General features: G+C 39.2%; 1 protein-coding gene across 1 annotated transcript; it reads left to right on the top strand.

Moving 5' to 3' along the window:
• Window positions 1–690: 690 nt before the first annotated feature.
• Window positions 691–4,709, top strand: LOC107062242 (uncharacterized). The gene is made up of 9 exons (XM_015312639.1): window positions 691–807; window positions 1,249–1,305; window positions 1,462–1,600; window positions 1,713–1,846; window positions 2,305–2,694; window positions 2,779–3,174; window positions 3,303–3,746; window positions 3,951–4,067; window positions 4,146–4,709. Exons 1-9 carry the CDS (start codon window positions 691–693, stop codon window positions 4,707–4,709), a joined length of 2,358 nt encoding a protein of 785 aa, XP_015168125.1.
• Window positions 4,710–11,714: the final 7,005 nt, after the last annotated feature.

The raw sequence follows: 11,714 nt of genomic DNA, 5'->3' as shown, positions 1-11,714 counted from the left end.
AAATCCCACGTACCACCAATGTGACTTCATGCATTCAGAAACCTGAAGCTGGTGGAAGATTTGAACTGAAGCAGAGTATGGTACAACTATTGCACACAAATAGACAATTCACTAGTTTATCGCACGAGGATCCAACAGTCCATATCCAAAATTTCCTCGAGATTAGTGACACTTACACTCTAGCTAGAGTGAATGTAGATTATGTGAGGCTCACGTTATTTCCCTTTTCTATGCTAGGGGAAGCAAAAAGATGGTTAAATTCTGAGCCCGCTAACTCCATTACCTCATGGGATGATCTTGCACAGAAGTTCCTTATTACATTTTTCCCATCTAGGTAAAACAACTAAGTTAAGGAGCGACATCCTAAGCTTCCGACAAAAAGGAGGATAGAACTTGTACCAAGCTTGGGACAGGTTTAAATTAATGTTGATGAGCTATCTTCATCATCATCAGGCTAACGAGGTGTTGGTCCATACCTTCATTTGAAGGATTGGAACTGAATACCAAGATTTTACTTGATTCAGCTACAGGTGGACAGGCTTTGGAGAAGACTTATGTTGAGTTATTCACCCTGCTGAATAGGATTTCACAAGGAAACACCGAGTGGAATGGAGGAGGAGCCAAACTCGTGATACAGAAAACTGCCGCAATGTTGGAGGTAGATGTAGTGAAATTGCTATAATGCAAAACATGGTGAACACTCACTTCAGCAACCTATCGATGGGACAACAACCAGCTCAGGTGAACGCAGTCCAACAACCACCGACTTGGTGTGAAATTTGTGGAGGAGGAGATCATAGTGCAGAGGTATGTGGTGCAAACCCGGATTCTATAAATTTTGTACGAAATGCACAACGTGGAGGAGGTCATTAGAACTATGGAAACTTCTACAATCCTAGTTGGCGTAATCGTCTGAATTTCTCCTGGGGAGGTAATCAAAATCAGGCCTAAGGCCAGAATCAATATAGACCCAGGGGAATGCACATGGGTATCAACAACAGGTAACGAGAGCAGCCCAATAAGAAGCCAAATAATATGAGCATGGAGGAGATGTTGAAAAAGATCTCAGGTGATCAATCTCAGTTAGCTGCTGATGTTAGAAATAATCAGTTAGCTACTTAAAACATGGAGACACTATTCGGGCAGTTTGCTAGTGCCTAGAACTCACGACCGCAAGGAGGTTTGCCGGAAAACACTAATCCTAATCCCAAGCAAGTGAATGCGGTAGGTACATTCAGTGGTTTGCAGTTGGAAGAGTTGGCTCCGAAGAAAAGAAATGTTGAATCTGCTAGCAAGGAGAGTGAGGTTGTTGCACAAGAAGAAAGAGTGCAACCAATAGTGAAACCACCACCTCCATTCCCTCAGAAGTTTAAAAAATAGAAGGAGGATGAATGTTTTGGTAAGTTCCTCTCTCTTCGAAAGCAAGTTCATATTATTTTGCCATTGGTAGATGTTTTTCAGGGCATACCTAGGTATGCAAAGTATGTGAAGGATATCGTGGAAAATAAGAGGAGGCTGACTAAATATGAGACTATAGCACTTACGGAAGAGTTCAGCTCCCGAATCCAAAATAAGTTGCCCACCAAACTGAAAGATCCGGGTAGCTTTACAATTAGACCACTATAGGACAGAGAATCCATGTGCAAGGATTTTGTAATCTAGGAGCTAGTATAAACTTAAGTCCAATATCGTTGTACAAAAATTTAGGGTAGGGTACATTATCTTGCAGTTGGAAGATAGATCTTTTGCTAGGCCAGAGGGTGTTGTAGAAGATGTCTTAGTGCAAGTGGGATCTTTGATATTCCCAATAGATTTTGTGGTGCTAAATTTAAAGCCAGATCTTGAGGTTCCATTCATCTTGGGGAGACCTTTCTTTGCTATAGGGCGCGCTATGATAGATGTAGCAGCTGGGCAACTTACTATGCGGTGACAAGACAAAGTGGAGGTGTTTGATGTTTACAAGGTGCTGAAACTCCCAGCCGTGTATGAAGAGTTGTCTGCAATAACGGTGATAGATCTTGAAGCAAAAGCTTGATATATTGCATCCAAGGACCCGTTGGAGCATGTGTTAGTGGGAGATGATATATATGGGGATGCTGAAGCATAGGAAATGGTACAGTTTTTGGATATGTCAAGTGTGGGCATGTCAAGAGATCACTGGGAGCCTTTGAACAGGGTGTTGGGTCCTCCACCCAAACCGTCCATCGAAGAAGCACCCAAGCTGGAGCTTAAAAGATTGCTAGCCCATCTCAAGTATGCATTTTTGGGTGAATTATTCTGTCTGCGGCACTATCTGAATCACAGGTGGAAGCAACATTGAGTATCTTGAGGAAGAGAAAAACAGCACTAGGTTGGGAAATGTCTGACATTCACGGGATAAGTCCCGCATTGTGTATGCACAAGATTTATATGGAGGAAGGGCATAAGTCGAGTGCACAACACCAACGGAGACTGAACCCAGTGATTAAGGATGTGGTAAGAAAAGAGGTGATCAAGTGGTTAGATGCAGACATTGTGTACCTAATATCTGACAGTAAATGGGTGAGTCTGGTACATTGTGTGCCCAAGAAGGGCGGAATAACGGTGATAACAAATGAGAAGAATGAATTGATCCCCACTAGGACAGTAACTGGGTGGCATATCTGCATAGACTACAGGAAGTTGAATGATGCCACTAGGAAGGACCATTATTCGGTGCCATTTATTTATCAAATGTTGGATAGACTGGTGGGGCAAGAATATTACTGCTTCCTGGATAGCTAATCAAGATATAATCAGATTGTCATTGCACCAGAGAATCAGGAGAAGACTAGCTTCACTTGTTTGTATGGCACCTATACGTTCAAACGTATGCCATTCAGATTATGCAATGCACCGGCAACATTCCAAAGTTGCATGATGGCAATCTTTCATGATATGGTGGAGGATTTTGTTGAGGAGTGTATGGACGACTTCTCGGTGTTTGGTGAGTCTTTTGATTTTTTTTTTACTAATCTTAACAGGGTTCTTGCAAGATGTGAAGAGACAAATATGGTGTTGAACTGGGAGAAGTGCCACTTCTTAGTTCGAGAAGGGATTGTACTAGGGCACAAAATCTCAACAAATGGGCTGGAAGTTGATAAAGCCACGGTGGAAGTCATTGAGAAATTGCCACCACCCATCACTATAAAAGGAGTTAGAAGCTTTCTGGGACATGCTGGGTTCTACAGAAGATTCATCAAGGACTTTTCTAAGACTACAAGACCCATGTGCAGCCTATTCAAAAAAAGGTGAAGTTTGTATTTGATGAGAAGTGTTTGCAGGCATTTGAGCTATTGAAGAAGAAATTGATAGAAGCTCATATTCTGATTGCTCCTAACTGGGAGTTGCCTTTCGAGCTCATGTGTGATGCAATCGATATAACGGTTGGTGCAGTGCTACAGCAGCATAAGGAGAAAATGTTTCACTCCATCTACTATGCTAGCAAGACACTTGATGCAGCTCAATCTAACTATATTGTCACGGAGAAAGAGATGTTTGCATTGGTATTTACCTTTGATAAGTTCAGGTCATACTTGGTAGGCACCAAGGTTGTTGTTTACATTGACCATGCTGCAATCAGGTATTTGTTCAACAAGAAGGATGCGAAGCCAAGGCTAATTAGATGGATACTACTCTTGCAAGATTTTGATCTAGAGATTATATATATGAAGGGGACTGAGAACCAGATAGCTGATCATCTGTCTCTATTAGAGGACTTATCTCATGTGTGAAATGAAGGACAAATTCGTAAAGAGTTCATCAATGAGCAATTGTTGGCCTTGGACCTTGCACATGTACCTTGGTATGCTAATATTGTGAACTTTTTGGTGAGGTGTTTATTTCCACCTAGGGCCTCAACACATCAAAAGCAGAGGTTGAAGTATGAGGCACAATTTTATATATGGGATGAGCCTTTCTTATTCAAGCAGGGACCTGATGAAATGGTGCGAAGGTGCATAGCTGAACATGAAGAATTGCAAGTGTTGGAGAGTTGTTACTCTTCACCATATGATGGACACCACAGAGACGAGCGCACGACACATCAGGTACTGCAATCTGGCTTCATTTGGCCTACTTTATTTAAGGATGCTGCATTTTTTGTGAAGGGTTGTGATTAGTGTCAGTGGATGGGCACTATTTCTAGAAGGCATGAGATGCCACTGAGCAGCATTCTTGAAGTTGAGATCTTTGATGTATGGGGGATAGACTTCATAGGACCATTCCCATCTTCCAATGGAAATCAGTACTTCCTAATGGCAGTGGACTATGTGTCCAAGTGGGTAGAGGCAGTTGCTCTACCTTTTAATGATGCGAAGGTGGTAGTAAAGTTCATCAAGAAGCATATCTTCACCAGGTTTGGGACTCCAAGAGTGATGATAAGTAGTGGAGGGACGGACTTCATCAATAGTTCAGTGCGAAATCTGTTGGCCAAGTATGGAGTAAGACATAAGGTAGCCACAACGTATCATCCCCAGACTAGTGGGCAGGTGGAAGTATCCAATAGGGAAGTAAAGAAAATTATGCAGAAGACTGTGAATTCCCAAAGAAAAGACTGGGCTGAAAAGTTAGATGATGCTTTGTGGGCATACCAAACTACATACAAGACACCGATAAGGGTTTCTCCTTATCAAATAGTGTTTGGAAAAGCATGTCATCTTCCAGTGGAATTTGAGCATAAAGCATACTAGGCTATCAAGGTTATAAAGCATACTGGATTCTGAGTTAGCAGGAAAGAAAAGGAAAACACAGTTTCATGAGTTAGAGGAATTCAGGCTCCATGCGTATGAAAATGCCAAGCTATACAAAGAGAAGACCAAGAGGTGGCATGAAAAGCATATTGTGTCACGCACCTTTGAGCCTCGACAATTGGTGTTGCTGTTTAATTCAAGATTGAAGTTGTTCCTCGGAAAACATTGGTCTAAGTGGAGTGGACCGTTTGAAGTTGTGAGGATGACCCAACATGGAGCTAAGAAACAAGGATAAGAGCTCTACTTTTCATGTGAATGGGCAACGAGTGAAGCACTACTTCGGGAATGATGTGGATCGTGAGTATGAAGTGCTCACATTGTATGACGATTGAGTCATGAACTGGGTCTTGCCGCGATGTTAAATCAGGCGTTGCACGGGAGGTAACCCATGACCCCTTGTAATAATTAGGATTTCTATTCTTTTCTTTTTGTTATTTCAATTCATAGGAATTAGTAAAAAAATGATATATCAAGAAAAATACAAAAATACGAATTGTGCCACGACCAAAACTAAGGCACTGGATGGGAGGCAACTCATCGTGTTTACACTAATGAGTGTTGTGCTTAAAATGTTTAGGGAACAGGTTTGAAAAATCACTACGCGTCGCGGAGGTGGCCATGAAACTTGAATTCGACAAGAATCAAATTTCTCATTGGAAATTGAGGTAGAACACTACATAATGGGAGCGCGTCACAGAGCTTGGGTGAATTTCACTTTGCTTGGAATTAATTTTCTAGGGCGAGGCCGAACGGTCTGTGACCGTCCCGCGTCGCGAAGAGTGCCTGAAATTTTGGTTTGACGTGGAAGTTATTTTTCCGTCAAAAATAAATGAGCCACATAATAGCCCTACATCGCGCTACTAGGTGAGTATTTTCATTTCTTCATTAAAAAGACGGGTTTTACTTATCTGTCTTCAAAATACCTGACCCACACCTTTTTATTCCCTTAATTCTCGTCCCCAAACCCCACTTTTCTCCCAAATTCCCTTTTCTCTTAGCGATTATTCTCCCTCCCTTCTCCCCTTGCAAATTTTCATAGTTCAATCCGTAACGCGAAGCCAATTCTGCCTCCTCTTCTCTCATTCTCCATCTCCTTCAACATCTCAAGTATGTTCTCCGCTCTACTTTCTCGCGATTATTAGTCATTGAGGAAGGGTGGTGTTGTTTTGGTATATTTGTGTTAATAGGTGGTCATGGTTGCGATTTGTGGTGAAAGTGAAGTACTATATGTGTTTTATAATGGGTAGTTCTAAGTCTTGAGTAGAACTAACCTATTGTTACTTGCACTTGGGCATAGGGTGATTTGGGGGTTGGATGTACGTGTTTGGAAATCGTATTGGGTTTGATCACTTGGCACAAATTTTTATATTGATCAATCTGAAGCATATTACGAAGCCGTGAGAGGAGAAAAAAATCAAATAATATATAGTCTTGGATCGTAAGGAAAAATTAGTATGGGTTAAATTAGGATTCACCGGAGTTACAACTTCTCTATTGGTTTGTGTCGTCACGGCTTAAGCCTATATCTGGAAAGCCAACATAAACTCCACATGGGTCACATTCTCAACCAAAGGATCTATCAGGGCTTGGGGAGCTTAAGGAGGAGCTCATTGATTCACATTGTCCTCTTCTATCCTTCTATCATTAGCCCTTCGTGTATTCATATCCTGAAGACACAATAGAAGGATTAGGAAAGAGAAATCTTTTAGAGTTAAACTCTAAGGCACATCTTAAGAGTGATGAAGAAGTGAAATTTCCTATACATCTTGTAACCTCTCACTCATAAGTGTGGCGTGCTTCACACTCATGAACAAGACTCTACTAGAAGTAGCTTATGAGACATCATCCTAGAATCATTCTAAACATTGTGCTCTGATTACAAAGTTTGTCACGACCCAGGGTACCTCCTAGGTGTAACAAGGCACATAGAACCCCGAAAGGCTCCATGTAAGCTACTTAGCATATCATAACATAAGCATAGAACAATAAAGAGTAAACACACATTTGAAGTCTTAAAAGATTTTCACAAACGAAAGTGGAAGACTAGACTTGTCTCAATATAGCCATCTATTACAATACTTGAATGAAATAGGGCATAGCCCATACAACATGTCCAAAAATGGTAATTCAATAAAGGAAACTACATCATGAGAAAAAAATCCATCCTCGAACCATAAGGACTCACCAACAAGCTCGGAAGGCAGCAAAACCCAAGCACTAGCCACTAGAATGATCACCTCGAGAACCGGAACCTACACTTGGGGAAATGTAGGAAAAGTAGGTGTTAGCACAAAAATGTACAAAGTATGATAGCCATGCATAAAAACATTAAAAACATGTGAAAAGGGACATTTCATTTGAAAGCATGCCATTTTCCAAGTTTGAACATCATATAAGACAATAGAAGTCATAAGTCATAATCATTGACAACATAAGTCAATACCATATTAAAACCTTTGAACTCATAATCAAAGTGTCTTTAGTAACCACAGTTCATTATTCATTTTCTTATTGTGGGAGAATAGCCTTAACCGACATAGAGACCATGTGAGCTAAAACATGATCACCCGGTGTCTCCTACACCGAAAAGGGTTGTTCTACTTGCCTAAGGTAGAACCATGAACTCTTAGCTTAGGTTTATCCACTAGCTAAATAACCTATGGGGGCACATATTCTATGGGATATGGAGATTTCAACTAGAAACTCGGACTCTACTATCGGGAGAGCTTCTATCTCATGAGACCTCTTCTAGAAACCCGACCTCTACTAATGGGAGAGCTTCCATCTCATTGTCAATATCCAGTCGGTGCTAAGCATAATTACCATGGAATAGTTAATTAAGTCCTACTTAACTCATGTCTTTTGGAAGAATGTCCTTGATAATCAATCCAAGTTAGTTCATTAGGATAGCTCTTATTCATTGATTCAATTAGGTGAGAATAGCATTTCAACCTAAGAATCCTTTCCATGTGAGAAAACCTTTCACATAATGGTTGTAAGTGTTTCATTAGAATGACTTTTCAACAAAAAAACAACACAATCAGCATTGTCACTTTACTCTCAAAGCACCTTCATAGCATTTACATAAGTTTCATAATATCATGCATAAACTCACAGTTTTCCTTCCAACGTTCAAAGCCATTATCAATCACCAAGTCTAGAATTTAAGAATTGGATAGGGATTTCATCATAATTTCATGTAATTCTATCCATTCATACATTAGATCATAAAAACACCTCTGTCTCAATCAACAACCCAACATATGAGATCACAATTTAGAGAAATATCGGGACTTGCATGGATTCATATGGGAAATATGATAAAAGCATTGTAGATCATCAAATTGTGCATATTTAGACATAATTAAACAATTAAAATCATTAGATCAAAGAACCCATGGTGTATGAACAAATCCTAGCTAATTGGGGAAACCTACCATTTGAAATTGAAGATTTTGAGACGGCTCCATGGATGAAAACCACCATACCTAAATCAGAAAACCCTATGAATTTGATGTAAATCTTCTTGCTTCTTCAACCCTAACCTTCAACTTCTTCTTCTTCTTCTTTGAGTTTTTTAGAGAGAGAATTTTTGGAGAGGAGAAAGTTTTGGGAATTGGTTTGAGTTTTAGAAATAATGAGGTGAATGACATAATTGAGGGGGTTTAAATCCTTATATAGGTGATCTAATTTAGGCTAAAACGACATCACTTAATATTAATTAAAATCGGAAAACCCAGAGTGCCCCTAAACTTAACCACCAAAGAGCAGTTTCCAGGCCTAACCACGGACCCATGACCTACGGACCGTGTATGGAACCACGGCCCGTCCTAGTTTGGTGTGGTTCATGGTCAGAGAGTTTGTCCCCATCCATGAGACCCTCACTGACGGACCGTGGTTGGACCCACGACCCGTGCTGGTGAAGCGTGGGTTGTGGAATAGAGACTTGGTTTCAGGGCCTGACCTATGGCCCCTCACCCACGGGCGCGGATTGACCCATAAGGCGTGGGTCTTGCCGTGGTCCACTGCCTCTGGGTAATTTTCAGGGTCCCTCCAAAAGGACCTATGGCTGGTCTTTGGGGAGCGTACCTTGACGTTCTAACATGAAACCCTCTATTTTTAAGTATGGGGAGTTACATTCAAGACTATAACCCTCATGTTAAGCTCTAGTTTAGCCTACTAGTTTCCGGTGTGATGTATGGAATCAATTAGAAAGGTGTCTCAAACGATATAAGAGATGGATATTTGGGAGAATTCAAGGTATTGGTTTTATCATAATTGAGTTTTGAAAGTTATTCACTTTTATAGATAGGATATTAATGCATCACTTAATTTGAAAATTTTATTTCAGAAACATTTCTAGTGGGACTCTTCAATTAATGAAGGTGTAGTAAGGAGACAAAGGGATGTTAAGGCAACAACCAGGTTAAGGGATTTCATTTCTAAAAAAAACCCGCAATACTAAGTCATCCTATGTACCTCATAATGTGTGGGAACGTTGGACTCAACTTTTGGGAGATGCTAAGACTGTTGAGAGGTTAGAAATAAATTCAAAGAATCGTTATGGTGGACGAGAAGTCACTCCTGGAATTCACACAAGAGGCTCTGTCTCAATCGGCAAGTATCGCAAGAAACTTTTAAGTATATATTTTACGCACTATATAAACTAAGATCTTTATGGTAAGTATATATGTTTGTATATGAAGATATATATTACTAGATGGAATCAATTGTTTCTTATTTGATTTGGTAAGTATCCACCTAATATTTGGAAGCTAGCCAATATTCATTGTAGGAAGCTGGCCAGTAAGTTATTGTAGGAAGTTGTCCAATATTTTTGTGCATTTATTTTTCTTGTTAAACTTTCTGATTTTGGACTCTTCTACAATCAGCTTGAGCTGAACTTTCTAAGGAACTGGGTATCTATTGGAAGTTGTGATCATTGTACTTTTGACCAATATACTTCTAGTATTAATGATGATGAGAACGGACAAATTTAATTAGTTAATTTTGTTGATTATGCTGAATTTGTTGTTGTAGAGTTATATAAATGTGTGTAGGGGGGCAGAGGAGTTATCAGTTATTAGTGTATTATAGTTCTGATTCTTGATACCATTTTTGTCCATTTACATATGATCATCTTCTTTAGAAAAATGATGAGAGCTGTGTTACTGTGCCTTTTAAGTTCTTAGAACATATACCTTGACTACTTAGATCTGGTATAATCGGCTGATAGCATGAGAATTTCACATCAGATAGTCAAAAGCACAATGGTCACAACTTTCAACTACTAATTCACAACGATGGCTTGGGAAATTTACAAATACTAAGGAAAAATATTGGTATCTAAAGTAACCTTGCAGGGGGCTGTGTATAGCATTCTAAGATCTCAATTGCTTTAGACTTATATATAACCTCATTGCAGTGGCTTGTAGGCTTGCTTTTCTTTTTTTCATATGCTTGAATCATTCTCGTAATAGAGATATCTCTAAAAAAAAAGTGATTAAAATTCTATTTTTTATAGGCTGTTGAAATGGGTTAGATCCAACATCAAGTGAGTTACATTTGCACATTCATACACGTGATCACGATGGAAAATCTTTTGTTGGTGAGCGTTCTCGAATTGTCCGTGTAAGTCCTAAATTTGTAACTTCATAGACTTTATATTTGGAAATCTTAAAGGTTAAAATTCTAGGTGCTAACACTATATATGTTTTTGACCTTCTTATTAGTAGGGTAGTAACTACATTATATATGTTAATGTGAATCCATATGGTTCGAACTCTGTGAGCTTGATTTGACCTTGAAGGGTTATTTGAATTCTTTTTAGTGAGGGAATTGCTTAGGGTCATTATGGAGCATTAGCTCTCTGGAATTATGTTGGTGAATAGGACGGAACTCCCATTAAATTGGAGAAAAATGACTGACTCAGACTCTACTATGAGATGATTCCTGTTCTAACTATGGGGATGACCCTTGTTCTAACTATGAGATGGATCATTGCTAACCTTTATGGTGAGCATTCATAATGCAAGTTTACAGTATCTCATACTTCTATTTTTATTGGAATATTATTTAGCCAAGATGATATTTTATATGCAATATTATGCTTTGAAGAAGTTAACAATTACTACTAGTGTTATGAATGTCTAGTTGAGTTGAACTGCAATAACGTTGCTCATCCAATGTTGATTGAACTAAAATCTCTAACTCTAGAAGAAACTTTGGATTCAAATTGAAGGACAACTACTTCACATCTTAACTTGAATACAAGAATAACTTAGTTTCTTAGATTCACTGCAAGGATTGAGTCACTTTAGTTCACCAAGCTATATATCTTATTTAAATTATATTGAACAAGCAGATTATATATTTGGATGGTGGCATGGGAATGTATAGAAAAGGGGAAATGTATGGTACCACTGAAAAAGAGTGAAGAAGGTACTATAGATGCTAGGGTCCTTTTCTTCATAAAAAAGATCACCACTTTCTCATGTTTTCTTGACATTGTTTGGTACCCTAGTTGGCTAAAGAATATTTTCTCAACACATCAACCTGCCTTGAGTCTTTTCTGTCAATTTTCAGTGGCTAATCATTGTCCCAAAGTATTGGTCAAACCATTTAGACGTACTTGTTTACTAAAAAAGAGCTCATTTTTCAGTGTGAGACACCTTTTAAGTTTTTGCATAGATGATTCTACAATGTAACATATAGGTTCACGTGAATTTAAGTTGTAACTCCCATGGATTTAAGTTTTCTTTCCAAGGATTTAAGTTCTAACTCCCAGTTATTGTCCATGGATTTTTTGGCACAGGTGTAGTTCTTTGAAAGGGCAATAGATTGGAAGAATGGGATCAGCTGCTCTCAACTAGACTTTCAGTGCTTTCAGCTTAAGCTAAGATGAAATCTGGCCTTCCTTCACATTAAAAGGACCTCATTCTGCAA

Source organism: Solanum tuberosum, unplaced genomic scaffold, assembly GCF_000226075.1.
Source record: "Solanum tuberosum cultivar DM 1-3 516 R44 unplaced genomic scaffold, SolTub_3.0 scf00212, whole genome shotgun sequence".
NCBI classification, from domain to species: Eukaryota; Viridiplantae; Streptophyta; class Magnoliopsida; order Solanales; family Solanaceae; genus Solanum; species Solanum tuberosum.
This window is presented reverse-complemented; position numbering and strand designations above follow the sequence as displayed.